At 35.6% G+C, this 15,212-nt stretch overlaps 1 protein-coding gene across 4 annotated transcripts in view; it reads left to right on the top strand.

The window, feature by feature from the left end:
- The window catches only part of DTWD2 (DTW domain containing 2), a 525,766-nt gene that overhangs the window by 97,001 nt on the left and 413,553 nt on the right, over nucleotides 1-15,212 (top strand). For 2 of the 4 annotated variants that reach the window (XM_053220002.1, XM_027076851.2), the window contains exons 5-6: nucleotides 2,662-2,790; nucleotides 8,375-8,594. In XM_053220002.1, the coding sequence (XP_053075977.1) occupies nucleotides 2,662-2,790; nucleotides 8,375-8,545 (300 nt within the window). In that variant the 3' untranslated portion in view covers nucleotides 8,546-8,594. Of the gene's footprint in view, nucleotides 1-2,661; nucleotides 2,791-7,124; nucleotides 7,560-8,374; nucleotides 8,595-15,212 lie in introns of those variants that run through there. The other 2 variants (XM_027076852.2, XM_053220014.1) reach the window with 2 other exon arrangements.

Genomic DNA, 15,212 nt, shown 5'->3' with positions numbered 1-15,212 from the left:
AAAAAAAAGGCAAGTCACTTTCTGACAAATTATTATTGTGCCTATGACTTCTCAAGAAGATGGATTGACAGGATTTCTTTTTGTTCCCACTCATATCAAATGTGATGAAGGTGATACAGCACATGTGCATAATAGACATTGTGAGAAGATCCCATTAACATGCTATATAACATGTCTGTTAATCATAGTACAGACTTCAGTTATTTACTCTTAATATATCCGGTTACTGGATAATTCCTGGAGAGATAATTTGTGAAGGACATTTTGAAGTCTTCTAACACTTGATAAATTTCAGATTCTGAGTTTTCATGCAGTCATGTGGGCCATGGTAAGAAGTAAAGCTACTCACTGAAATAAAAAACTTCTTCTTAATTTATTTTTATATTTTTTAATTTTGGTTTTTCCAAACTTATTTTTTAAAAATCAAATTTGTTCCAATAAACAAAAATCACTGTGAATTTTTCATGTTTCCCAACGATTTTGTTGTAATCAGATGTTTATTATAAATTTCTCCAGTGATGGAACTGAATATTGAAAGCCGTAGTTGGCTGTGCTCGGTTTTCTAGTTGACCTGATGACATATCAAAGCAGTTGGTAATTACAGTTAATCAGCATTATGAATTATTCTTACAGTTATTTAATCATGGGCTTTCTTTGATCATTGCAGTTTCTCAACCATTTTTCTCCATCTCTTCCCTCCCTCCATTTTCCATCTTTTTACGTTGGTAGAAATGCAGAGTGATTTTAACTAAAATGTTATTAAATATGTTTTAAAGAATGTATTCCAAAATTAAACACATTCTGTAGTGAATCTTTTATTATTTACTATGTATGTATGTAAATTTATTTTTTGAGAGAAAGAGAGCATGTGAGCGAGCAGGGCAGGGGAAAGAGAGGAGAACAGAGGATCCATAGTGGGCTCTTCACTGACAGCAGAGAGTCCGATGTGGGACTCGAATTCATGAACCATGAGATCATGACCTGAGCTGAAGTCGGACACTTCACCACTTAACTGAGTGAAGCCCCCAGGTTCCCCTGTAATGAATCTTTTATGATGCCCACTTTACTTCTCTCCCTCTCCCTTCCCTTCCCCTTCTCTTCGCGTCCTCCTTATCTTACACCTTCTGAGGAGAGAAAGGATACAAGTTGTAGAGAATTCTTGGGACAAAATGCATTCAGAGAAACAAGGGAGGAAGAGGACTGAGGGACAAGGGTCCAGAGACAGGACAGTTTTAATGCTGTAAGGGAATGAGAGACTGTTAGAACTTCAGAGATACCAGAAAATGAGAGACAACACCTGATTTTATTAAGTGACTACGTGGTAAGAGTTAGACACCACCCCCTCATTCCACATGTTTACATATTTAATGAGTAAAAACTTAAATTCTTACCTACTCACACATCTTAAGTGTGATTCTTTTCACAGTGTGGGCTAGGAATACGGTTTTATGAGTGTGAGATTACTTGAGTTTCATTTAATTAAAATAGGAATCAAAAGGCCAGAATGTTGACATTTGGTTTTCTATTGCTTTTCCCATTTCTGACTGTCAGTCATCAGGTGTCAGTCACCTGTGTGTGTGTGTGTGTGTGTGTGGGCACACACATCTCTTTATACACACTCACCCCCATACAGGCATACCCCTGTCAGTCTATATTAAGAAACAATGGAAGACTAAACCATACAATAAAAAACCCAGTTGTCAATTCTCCAAAGTGATTAAATCGTTTTCACTTCTACCACAGTGCATGAGGGTTTTATTTGCTCCATATTCTCCCCATTTGGTGGTGGTAGTCGTTTTGATTTTAACTGTTCTAGCAAGTGTGAAAAGTTATCTCATTGTGATTTTAATTTGCATTTAGTCGTGTTGAGCACTTAAAAAAAAATTTTTTAATAATTTATTATTGAGAGACACAGAGAGAGCATGAGCATGAGCATGGGAGGGGCAGAGAGAGAGGGAGACACAGAATCTGAAGTAGACTCCAGGCTGTGAGCTGTCAGCACCAAGCGAACATGGGGCTTGAACCCATAAACCGTGAGTTTATGACCTGAGCCGAAGTCGGCTGCTCAACCGACTGAGCCACCCAGGCGCTTTGTGTTGAGCGCTTTTATATGTACCTATTTGCCTTTCTTATATTTTCTTTGGTGCGGTGTCTTCGCACTTGTGCCTCCTGGGAAGGGGTTATTAGTCTTTTAATTTATGATTTGTAGTAATTTGCATATACTCTGGTTATATTTTCATTGTGAGATATATGTGTAACTGTACTCTAAGTATTTAACAATAACAATAACTAGAGGATATTATGTATAGAAGATATTAATACATTTAATATTTTTAAACTGGCGATTTTGGAAGGAAGTGAACTAGTATTTAAAACACAGACTTTATAATTTTTTTTAAGTTTATTTATTTATGAGAGAGAGAGACAGCATAAGCAGGGAAGGGGCAGAGAGAGGGGGAGACACAGAATCCGAAGCAGGCTCCAGGCTCTAAGCTGTCAGCACAGAGCCCGATGCAGGGCTTGAACTCTTGAACTGCGAGATCGTGACCCAAGCTGAAGTCGGACGCTCAACCGACTGAGACACCCAGGCACCCCCACAGACTGTATAATTTTAAATTTAAAACAAAACTTACATTCTGTTTTTCTGTGTTTTGGTTTCAGGTGCAGTTAAAAACTAGCGTTTCTAGTCAGTATGTAATTCGGACACAACCGACTAATAGGTGCCTTTCTACCCTGGAATGTGCAGCTGCTGCTCTTTCCATTTTGGAGAAAAATGATTATATACAGGAGGTATGTCTTTGGAAGGTTATATTGTTTTTGAAAGTAAGCAGTTTAGTTAGATTTTATCTAGAAATTTAGAAATGCATAAACTATGAAATTTGCAGCTTCAGTGTCAAATAGAGTGTATCTGTAATAGAAATTTGTGTACTGTTATAACCTTCTTTCCCCCTCTGGTGTTTTTCTGTGTTAGTTCAGCATCCAGATTGCGTTATTTAAATATTCATTCTAAGCTGTGCAAACAGCATTTATAATAAGCTAAATTGCCTTTAAGTAGCACAACATTAAATACAGTTTTTTTGTTAGATTTTTCTTTTATTATTTTGTATTTTTCTTTTAGGATTTTGTGTTTTCTTGTACACAACTTTTTTTCTTTTTAATTAAAAGAACGTTTTACAGCAACTTTTTTTTTTGCATTGGTGCTTTTGAGAATGTACCAACTTTCTGTGTATCTTATTAACTACTTGCTGAGAGCATAAAAAAGACAAGTTTTTGAGAAAAAACACCTGCAGAATATGAAAAGGTTATAACCTGCAATCATCATTTTATTTAATTTCCATGAAAGCCTGATGATTTCACATATAATTAATCATCAGTAAAAAATAACGTTCAATGAGCCCACAAACGTCTTAGTCTTTTGGAGTGTGTAGGAAACTGCACTTAAGGCCAAAGAAGAAAGAATAGCAAAATAAAAAATTGTTAGGGTTTTTTAATCACCGAAGGAAGGTTTTCGATAAATACAACTTGAGAAGATAAGTCAGAGGATAATGAGCGTAACTAAATGGAGTTTTATAACTCTCCCTTCTGACGAGCACACACACACATAGTACTTATTCTCTCTCTCATTGTACACTATGGTTACTATTATTATAAGAATGTGCCTTACTCATTGAGGAAATTTCATTGATGGATAAAAGCTCAGGTCACAGTAACTGAATTGGTTACCAAGAAAAAGAACAAAAGACCCCCAGAACACAGAGCGTGAAAGAATGCCAGAAGCAAGCCTTGAATTGCTTTTTCCCTCTTCCCTACCCTAAGCTATGGAAAATGCTCTGCAGAGTTGGAGGCTTTCCTTCTTTTGAAAGAAGTAGGCTTTCTTGAGTAGGTTTTTTTCCTATGTGTATCTGTGTAAGTAGACTTTGTACTGGGTCTAGGCAATTTCTCTTTCACTGTTCTCTCTCCTTTGAGAAAAAAAAAAAATCATGAGGGGCCCTAGATCTTTATTCCAAATGAGCAGAGAGTGTTCCCTTTCTCCCTCCACTGTAACCTTGCCATCTGCTCCCATGTACCTAACCATTGACATAGCGTTTAATACACCTCTATAGTCCTTTCTCTTTTTTATTTATACCTTCTTGAACACAGATAATATACTGTTTCTAGGTATCTTATTTTACAGCTTATTTTACACTATTGTTTAAACTTGCTTTCTGCACAATAAACTTGCACTATTGTTTAAACTTGCTTTCTGCACAATCTTTGTAGTTTCCTTTTTGTTGATGTAAAACTCTAGATCAGCCAACATCAGACCAAGGACCCATTAAAAGCTCAAATCTTGAGGGAAAAATGTAATATTCTTTGGCTTTGGATTTGAAACTTTATCCCCTCTGCTTCTCTGGGTTCTGAAAAGAATTGTCTGTGGATTTGTATGTCTTATTTCTACAATTGGTATCAGATCTTTACTTCAGTTCTAAACAAGCTTTAATGTTCTTAGTGGTGGTGGATTTCATAACATTGTAATACAGTAGGGCTAGGGTTTGGGATGGCGTTTGTCCTGCTACTGCTCCACCCTTCCCAGTTTCATAAGATATATGATTCTGGTATTAGTCAGTGTACCGTTGCAGCAGGGAAGCTTATCTTATGTTCTGAGTATAATGTCTGATAACAGGCAAAGTTCAAGATACAGAAGGATGACAGGATCTTTCGTCTCTTCAGCTTTTGTTATTGTTGTCTGTGGATCAAGCTGAATATGAAATCCCAAAGTCATGGTGAGGTCCTAAAGTTCACATTCTGTTTGCTTTGGTCACCAGGAGTAGTCATACTTTAGTGACCAGGAGTAGAAAAAGGATGTTTGGCAATCAGACATGGGATTTGGAAGGTGCTGATAAGATTATTGGCTGGAGCATGAGCTGAAGAAATGCATAATGGACCATCCCACATTGCTTATTATTCCAGCTGACCAAAAATTAGCTTTCTCGGTGGAGAATCCCAAGTCCAGCCTGTTCACATCTAGCTACAATTTAAACAAAATACCATTTCATTCCCCTGGGAAATACAATTACCAGCTGTTCTGAACTTAGGTGTTTTCTCTCCTTTCTGGGGAAGAAAGATATGACACACGTTTTTTTCCTTGGTAACCTTTTTTTAAGGGGTCTCCTAATGAAACACCAATACAGTGGGGGAGAGTGGTAATTCTTCAGCTAGCTTTATTCTATGGAGGTAGATAAGGCTCCTCAAAATAAAGAGCTTGGCATGGAATAGCCTTCTTAGTCTGCTGATTCATCCTTGTCCTTTCTTCCTGAGCAGTTTTTCACACACTGTGAGTAGCACAGTGTGAGCTTTGAAGCAGGTTTGAATTAAACCTTCATCACTTACCATCACCACTTTGTGCCAGTGGGCAGTTCATATAATCTCCTGTGCTTGTTTGCTTATCTATAACACACCAGAAAGAGTTACCTCTTACTATTGGTGTGAGAATTGGATGGAGTAATTTTTGTTAATCGCCTGACACCAGGCACTCCAGAAGAATTAACCCCTTTGTTCTTTCTTGCCCGCACCACCCCCCCACCACACCCCTGTTCTTCCCCATAAATTCACAAAAGTTTTGAATTAAAGATTGGTGATTTTCATTCAGTTACTATAAAATTTACCAGGGCTTTCCACACCTTGGAAAGCTCAAGCTTGGGTATTTTTTAAATAATAGAACCGTTTCTGCTTATGAACCTGTATAGCTAGATGTGGTAAAAGCTTTGTGCACAGTCTAAGTGCCAGTAGTTGGTAATCATGGGCTGTTCAGAACTGTCACTTTATACCTGCAGACAAAAGGGTTTAAAAAACACTGATTTCGCCCCGAATAAATTTTTAGAAACAAACTTATTTCTTTGTTCCTCTGAACAAATATATAGCTTCACGTTGCCTCAGATATAATGTTGTTAGTTTATACAGAAGCAGTATCGCTTATTATCACGCAGTGTGCCGAACATGTTCAATGCATCCTCTTAGTCCTCTTAGTGTAACTAACCTAATAATGATGTCGTAAGGTTGACAATGTTTTCCTCATTTTATAGATGAAGAAAATGAGGCAAGGAGAGATTTATGTGGCTTATCCGGGAACACCTAGCCAGCAAGTGATTACATCAGTCAAGACAGGCCAGATGCAGCTGCAGTAACCTAACACTCCAAAATCAGAATGGCACAACACAACAGTGGTTTGTGCCTCTCTCTCACTGTCTTTGGGAGATTAGCGCGATGACTTGTGCTCGCTGCAGTTGCTTAGGGGCCCGGGCTGATGGAGGCACTGTGTAGATAGGTCATTCTCCTTTCATCAAGGAAAGCATAAAGGGAGGTGGTGCATTGTACATGCTTTTCGAGCTACTGCCCAGAGGTGACACATGTTATTCGTGCTCGTGTTTCCTTAACCAGAGCAAGTCATAATGGCCATACCTAACATCAAAGGGCGTTTGGAAAATGTAGTCTGACTGTGTAGCAAGAAGGAGGGTCAGTCTATTTGTGAACAGATGTATTGACGATCACACAGATGGAGTACGGGTCTAATCCAGATCTGTCTCCAAAAATCATTCTCTTAATTACCTCAGAGAATTGGTAGAGTCTTATCTTCAGGAGATAAAAGTTGAAGGCCCTTAACAATAGGAATATTAGCATTCTGTCCATTAAGAATCTAATGAATGTCTTAAATAGCAATAGAACCTTCCTTCAATTGTCTCCATCTGTATAATGTCCTAGGTATGTTTTCTAGGGATGATGTTTCAGAATCCAGTCAGTCCACTATGTTTACTCAGGAAGGAAATATATAGTCATTTCCACATTCCCTCTCTTATTTGAAGAAATGAAGACATTAAAGGAAATTATGATAACATACAGATGGGGCTTTCCAAGATAATGTCCTGCAGAACTTTTCCACGATGTTTCTCTCTTACCTATTGGGGTATGTCAATTTGATTGCATGTAACAGAGCCTTTATTGTGGGATTGAACCATGTATATAGAGGCTTCTTTTTCTTCTGTAAATAAGTAATGTGAGGTGAGCAGTCCAGGGCTGGGGATTTCTTCTTTCTTTCTGCCCATCATCATATGTATTTGACTTTAATCTTTGTCTTTATTGCATTGTAGTCACATGATGGTTATCCCACCTCTAACAGTCCTGTTCCAGGCAAGAAGAAAGCACAAAAGTCCCTGCCTGCTGAGTCTGTCCCATTTTAAAGAGTGTTTCTGGAAGTCCCACCCAAGGACCTCAACTTACCTTTCCTTATATGGACTGTGTCATTAGCCAGTTAGTATTACTAGCTGGATACATTGGCACCTTGAATGACATTTGGAATGATAAGGAAGAAAAGAATGAGTGTGGAGAAGCAACCACCAGTGACTGCCACGATGTCTGAGTTCATTGTAAAATTAAAACCTTTAAGCTCTTTGCTGCCACTTACCTTGTATGTGAAAGGGAATAGATTTTCACATAGACATTGTGACATTTTTGCAACTAAATCTATCAGTTTTTTTCCTTTGTTCCTTTTATTTCTAAAAAACAAACAAACAAACAAACAAACAGTTTCCTTAGTCACGTTTGCTATTGTTATTTGGAAGATTTAAATCAGGGGTCTCAGGCCCCAGGAAAGCATCTGACTCAAAATGTTTTAAATGCATGACATAGTGGGGTTTTTTTGTTGTTGTTGTGTGTGTGTGTGTGTTTTTTTTTAAATTATTTTTATTTTTGACCTTGAAAAACTTTAGGTAGGGCATTTGCTCTAGTTGTTTTTTAACTTCTACCATATTTGTTATCGTGTGGGTCCACCCGGCTTAAATGTTTATGTTATATGGCTGGTTCTGTAGGTATTTGAATGTAGACAAGTACAGATACAGTCAGAAAAACCCCAGGTTTGGGTATCTAACTTGTGTGTAGTCCTTGGACCATTGTGAGAAAATTCGTAAACCTGTGAACCTTCATCTGATTGTTACAGGTAACAGGAAGCTTGCATCAGTCTGTGATTGAAACCAAATTAACTAATTTGTGTCTAAAGGTCTCTTTTACTCTATTTGTTACAGATTTAAATGTTATAATGGCAACAGTTTCTTGAGGTGTTTGAATGTATTAATGTATAAATGTAGATTTGGACTTTAGTATCTGTATGGGAAATTAACTATTTGTGTCTTTTTACTGGAACTCCTTAGCAGTATGTATGGTATGAGTTAAAAGAAATTGTATATTTGGATGTCATATATTTATATTTAGTAGAGTGCCTGTTACTTTTCATGGTAAAAAGCCAATAATAATAAAAATAAACATAATAATCCCTGTTTCTGAAGAAAAATCTAAATAGAATATGATGATTTGTTACAGACCCTATCTTTTTTTATCTTCACAGACTTTGCTTCGCCCTCTTCAAGCTTTGTGCTCTTTCCAGCTGCAGCATGGTGCTCAAATTCGCCTCAGCAAGGAACACCTTCTGAAAAATGGATTATATCCTAAGCCAATGCCAAAGAACAAACGCAAGCTCAGGAAAATGGAACTGTTAATGAACAGTGTTAAAATTTAGTACTGTTGTTCGTGGTGCTAGTTATGGTGTCTTCTGCTGATAAAACCAGGTGAAGTTTTCAGAAAATTTAAGTCTGTGGGTTTTTGGTTGTCTAGAGTGAGAGTTGCATGCTAAACTTGCCCAGCAGAAGAAGGAAGTCAACCAAATAGCCATAAAAAAGCAAACAAAAAAAAATTTTGCTGACCCAGTAAAAACCAAGGTTTCATACTGAGTTTGTTTAAAAAAAAAAAATGTGCCTCTAATACATTTTTCCAGATCCATAGTTTGGAATGTGTTTGAAATTAGTTGTTGAGCGAGGTTAGAAGGTTTTTTTGTTTTTTTGTTTTTTGTTTTTTTATGTAAAATGGAAAGAAATTATTGTACCTGATTGGGACAGTATTGTTTTCATGAATGTTAATAATAATTAGGTGTATATAATAGAGGATACTTATGTCAATATGCAATATTGTACATAAACTTTATAGTTTGAAGTAATAATGATCACCAAGTAGTTTAGATTGAATTTATTTTTTTCATAGAATAATATAGCAGAATAAGGGAACTAAATAAATTACTTAGGTACTAAACTTGAACTCAGCTATTATGATTTAAGTGTTACTATTAATTGCCCCAGTTTTGTTGTATTAGGGTATACTTGGAATGTAAGATTATATTAGTTTCAGGTATTCACCATAATGATTTGATATTTATATACATTGCAAAAATAATCACTGTATGATAAGTCTACCTAACATCCCTCATACGTACTTAAAACATTTTTTTCTTCTGATAAGAACTTTTAAGATAAACTTTCTTAGCAACTTTTTAATATATGGTATTTGTAATTTTGCAGAATTATTAACTACAGTCACCATGCTTTATAGTACATCCCCATGAGGTATTTATTTTATAACTGGAAGTTGTGACTTTTGACCCCATTCACCCATTTTGCCCACCCCACAGCCACCAGCCTGTTCTCTGTATCTGTGAGCTTGTGGTTTTTTTTTTTTTCCTTTCCTTTTCTTTTTTTTAAGATTCCACATGAGTGATACCAAATGATAATTACCTTTCTCTGTGTGACTTATTTCACTTACCATTATGCCCTCCAGGTCCATCCCTGTTGTTGCAAATAGCAAGATGTCATTCTTTTTTATGGCTGAATGATATTCCACTGTCTATATACACACCACATTTTCTTTATTCATCCGTCAATGTCTATTTAGGTTATTTCCATGTCTTAGCTATTGTAGATAATGCTGCAGTTAACACAGGTGCATCTTTTGAAGTTAGTCTTTTTGTTTTCTTTGGATAAATATTCAGAAATGGAATTACTGGATCTTATGGTATTCTATTTTTTACTTTTTGAGGAACCTCTATACCTTTTTTCATGGTGGCTGCACCAATTTACATTCCCACCAACAGTGCATGATAGTTCCCTTTTCTCCATATCTGTGTCCCTTTTTATTTCTTGTCTTTTTCATTATAGCCATTCAAACAGGTGTGAAGAGGCAGTTCTTTGGGGTTTTGATTTGCATTTCCTAATGATGAATAATATTGAGCATCTTCTCATATGCCTGATGGCCCATCTGTATGTCTTCTTTAGAAAAGAGTCTGTTCACTTCCTCTGCCCATTTTTTTGCCCCCTTTTTATTCAAATTGTCTGTGTGTGTGTGTGTGTGTGTTTGTTTGCTGTTGAGTTGTAGGAGTCCTTTATTTTTGTTATTAACTTCTTATCAATATCTGACATACAAATATTTTCTCACATCCTGGGGTTTGCCTTTTCACTTTATTGATGCTTTTCTTTGTTGTGCAGAAACTTTTTAGTTTGATGTGGCCTCACTTGTTTAGTTTTGTTTTTTTGTATTTGCCTTTGGTGCCTGATTTAAAAAATCATTGCCAAGGCTGATGTCAAGGAGCTTACCACCTTTGTTTTCTTTCTAGTTTTATGGATTTCACATTTTACACTCGTCTTTAATCCATGTTGAATTAATTTTGTGAGTGGCATAAGATAGCAGTCCAGTTTCATTCTTTTGCATGTGGCTCTTCAGTTTTCCCAACGTCATTTATTGAAGAGACTGTCCTTTTCCCGTTAAATGTTCTTGCCTCCTTTGTTATAGATTAATTGAGCATACATGTGTGGGTTTATTTCTGGACTCTATTCTGTTTGATGGATCTCTGTGTCATTTTTTATGCCAATACCATACTATTTTGATAACTATAGCTTTGTAGTACAGTTTGAAATCAGGGAGTATGATGCTTCCCCCTTTGTTTTTCTTTCTCAGGATTGCTTTGGCTTTTGGGGTCTTTTGTGGCTCCTTACGAATTTCAGGATTGTTTGTTCTATATCTTTGAAAAATGCCTGTGGAATTTTGATATGGATTGCAATGAATCTGTAGATTGCTTTGTGTAGTAGCCCTAATTTTGAAAAAGCTGCATGGAATTTTGGCACAGCACATATTTTTATTTTATTCATCAAAAAGGCTTATTGAGTGTCATAAACTAGTCATATGGAAACAACTGAAATAGAATATAACTATAATTTTAACAACATATTTTTCTAACTGGGGCTATTTAAATATTTTTTCATGAACAAAAACTTTCAATTTCAGAGAGCAAATTTTCCCCACCCTTTTGGGAAAAATATTTACTGACATTTTATATACTAGTAGAGACATGTATGTAATATATATTTGTATCTAACTTAAATCTACTGCAGTCGTATACCCATATTGGCAAGGAGAAGGGACTTTGTTTTCTTTATTTATGACTTCTAGAGTTTTTTGTATCCAGTATCAAGTTGTAAGGAAAAACTAAATGTGCGACCTAAAAGTAATCTTGTTATAAATACATGTGCATGTGTGATATATGAGTGGTTATTTCTGACCATTTTCATTCTTATTTATTTATTTTTATTGTTGGCCTAGATTAAGCCCTTCTTAAAAGGTTTAATGCTAGTCAGAATGATAGTAAATTTTTGGGGAAACTATGTAGAAAATATTTTAAAATATTAACCAAAAGTTAGATTTCTATCCTGTATTATTGACTTTTTAAAAAATTAAAACACAGTTTGGCTCATTTAAAAAAATGTTTATTTATTTTGAGAGAGTGGGGGCGGGGCAGAGGGAAGTGGAGAAAGAGAATCCTCAGCAGGCTCCATCCACGATAAGCTCGATGTGGAACTTGATCTCATGACTTAGATCATGACCTAAGCCAAAATGAAGACTTGGTTGCTTAACCAACTGAGCTACCCACTACTATCAAGTGACTATCTAGGTATAATAGAAAAGAAATAGTAATAATAATGTATAATGGTCTCCTAACAAATGGGTTAAAATAGTCTTACAGTAATTGTTTTCAGATTAAAATTAAATTTTGCAAATTTCTTTTATCCACTATTATTGCCTTTTTAAAAAAGATATTCCTATATATGACCCATATAAGTCTTTAAATTGTATTTTAATTTATATTGATTTTTAGAATAATTACTACCTTTATCTTTTAACTACAGAATTAGGGTAATTTTTGAACACTTACAAAAGCTTAAAATTTAGTATTTTTGGAAATGCATAAGCATTTTTAAAATAAGTTTATATAGTTTTCCAACTTATTTTACTGACTTCTTAAATTACGTAATTAATTTTTTATTTCTTACTGATCTCCTGACAAGATTATTTCATTTACTCCTCTCTGGTATTCAATACTTCTTTAGTCACTTGCTCTCATCAGGCAGTTTTAGATAAAATTTAAAACCATTGGAGTGCCCCGGTAGCTCAGTCAGTTGAGTGTCCAACTTCAGCTCAGGTCATGATCTCACAGTTGGTGAGTTCGAGCCCCATATCAGTCTCATTGCTGTCAGCTTGCACTCTCTTTCTCTCTCAAAAATAAATAAAACATTAAAAAAACTACCACTAGTAGGTTTAGTTATTAAAAATACTTATAATGTGTAGTGTTATGTGAAGATTTTAACTGAAAATTTGACCTGGCTTTTAAAAGTTGTTACTTTTTTGGGGGCACTTGGGTGGCTCAGTCAGCTGAGTGTGGACTCCTCATTTTGGCTCAGGTCATGATCTCATGGTTGGTGAGATTGAGTCCCACGCAGGGCTCTGCACTGCATTGCAGACTCCACTTTGGATTCTCTCTCTCCCTCTCTCTCTGCCTGTTCCTCAGCTCGTGCATATGTGCTCTCAAAATAAATAAGCATTTAAAAAATAAAAAAAATATATAAAAGTTACTTTTTTATTGTGTTAGTTGGCTTTTAAGTTCAGATGCTTTTTATTTGTTTGATTTGCCTGGACTAGTTCCATTTTTTTGTGGATTTATAGCTGATAGTAGTCTTTACATACAAACTTGACCTACACTTTGTTGTTGGGTAGATTGTTTTGTGAATTGTTACTTGAACCACGTAATTTAGAAAGTAGTATTTCTTTATACACAAGGTGATTGATTATGCATTTAGCACAGTACGTTGTTGAAAATCACCATATAACGAGTGGTGTTATTTTCATTTTCTTGCACTTGAGTATGAAGGGTTGAGAGCTATACTGAATGAAGCAAGTCACAGTACTTGGCAGATTTCCCTAGGTTAGCTTGCAAGATTTCTCAGGTGAAAACATGAGAGTTATATTAAAAATTATGTTCTGGGGTGTCTGGGTGGCTCAGTCAGTTAGTGTCAATCTGTTAGTGTTAATGTTAGTCTGATGTCAGTCGGGGCGTCCCGCTTCGGCTCAGGTCATGATCTCAAGGTTTGTGGGTTTGAGCGACGCATTGGGCTCTGTGCTGACAGCTCAGAGCCTGGAGCCTGCTTCTGATCCTGTGTCTCCCTCTCTCTCTCTCTCTGCCTTTCCTCTGTTCACGCTCTGCCTCTCTCTGTATTTCAGAAATGAATAAACATTAAAAAAAAAAAAAAGAAAGAAAAATTATGTTCCCCCTATTTTAAGACTTCAAACCCAACTTTCTTTAGCCGTGACTATTGTAGCATTAGGGCTTGTCCCTAAGATTTTAGAAGGAGCAAGCTCTTCACTACCACCTTAATGAGTTATATAGAAGAGTACTTCTTCATAACTTCTTCAGTTTCTTCATCACTTATTCCTATTTGCCCTAAATTGGCTGTTTAAAAAATGTGATTGTGTTATTAAAGAATCCTTTCCATTGAATATTGATGAATTTCAGGAAAGTAAATTGTTGACCCTTGGATACAGTTGTCATTGGTATAGAAGTAAATGTTGGTGCCCTAAGTAAATAAACTAGATTTGACTAGGTGAACTCAAAAGTTTTATCTAATGGGCCTTTTATTATGTAGATTTAGTCCTTAAAAATAAGTGTGAGTGGATTTTTTTATAGGTAAATAATACTATGGTTTAGATGTAATGAAACTTTGCATTTAATTGTGTCCCATAGCATAGAATGAATCACAACCTCTTAACACTTTTCAATCAAATTTTTATTTACTGGATTTGCTTAATATATTCTCTTTCCTTTTCTTTTTCTTTTTCTTTTTTAGCTTTATTAAGGAATCATTGATAAATAAAATTGTGAGGTATTTAAAATGTACAACATGATGATATGACATACATATTCATTGTAAAAGGTGTCTCTCCATCAAGTTAACACATCCATCACCTCACATAGAAATGTTTTATCGTGTGTGTGATAACATTTAAGTTCTACTGTTGTGGCAGATTTCAGTTATACGGTCCAGTGTTATTGACTACAGCTGCCATGTTCCCCCTCCTTTCTCTTCATACTTTCTTCTTCCCAGATTCCTCCTCTTCCTTCTCCTCACTCTCCCTGTCCTCTTTCCTTTTCTAGTATCCTTATCCTGTCTACTGTTGTGTTTTTTTTAATGTGTACAAATTATTTGTGTATCCTTGCATAAGTGTTTTTTTTAAAAAGATCATGTAGTGGTCTTCACAGCTTACAATTTTATTTTTGAAATTTGTGCAGAAAATCAGGCACTTACTCTGTGCTGCTGACTTGTCTCCCTTACTCTACTCCCTTACTCCCTTACTCTCCCTTTCTCTACACTAGAGAAACATGTAATCACTTACTAGTCTTCAATAATTGTTCACGTGAATCAACAACATAAGAATTTTTTAAAGAAACTTCTTAATGTAAGAATTTTTAAAAAACTGAGGTAGGTAGCCTTTGAATAAGAAATTATAGTTTACTCTTATTTAAAGGTATGTTAAGAAATGAAAACATTCTTCTTCATTCCCTTATTTTAATTGAAGTATAATTGACATAAAACATTAATTAGTTTCTCGTGTTTTTAGTGATTTGAGTGATATTTGTGTACACCATGAGATGATCACAGTAAACCTAGTTATCATTTGTTATCGTATGAAATTATAAACTTTTTTTCCTGTGATGAGAACTTTACGATATACTCTCGATAACATTCAAATATGCAATACAGTATTGACTATAGTCACTATGCTGTACATTACATTCCCATGACTTACTTATTTTGTAACTGGAAGTTTGTATCTCTTGAACACAGCTACCCATTTTGCCTACTTCCCAAGCCCCCTCTCCTCTGGCAACCACCATTCTTTTCTCTTTGTGTTTTGTTTGGTTTGCTTTTTAGATTCCATAGGTAAGTGATATCGTATGGTATTTGTCTTTTGTTGTTTGGCTTATTTCATTTAGTATAATATCTTCAAGGTCCATTTATGTTGTTGTTGCAAAT

Source organism: Acinonyx jubatus, chromosome A1 (assembly GCF_027475565.1).
Source record: "Acinonyx jubatus isolate Ajub_Pintada_27869175 chromosome A1, VMU_Ajub_asm_v1.0, whole genome shotgun sequence".
In the NCBI taxonomy this organism is placed as follows: domain Eukaryota; kingdom Metazoa; phylum Chordata; class Mammalia; order Carnivora; family Felidae; genus Acinonyx; species Acinonyx jubatus.
This window is presented reverse-complemented; position numbering and strand designations above follow the sequence as displayed.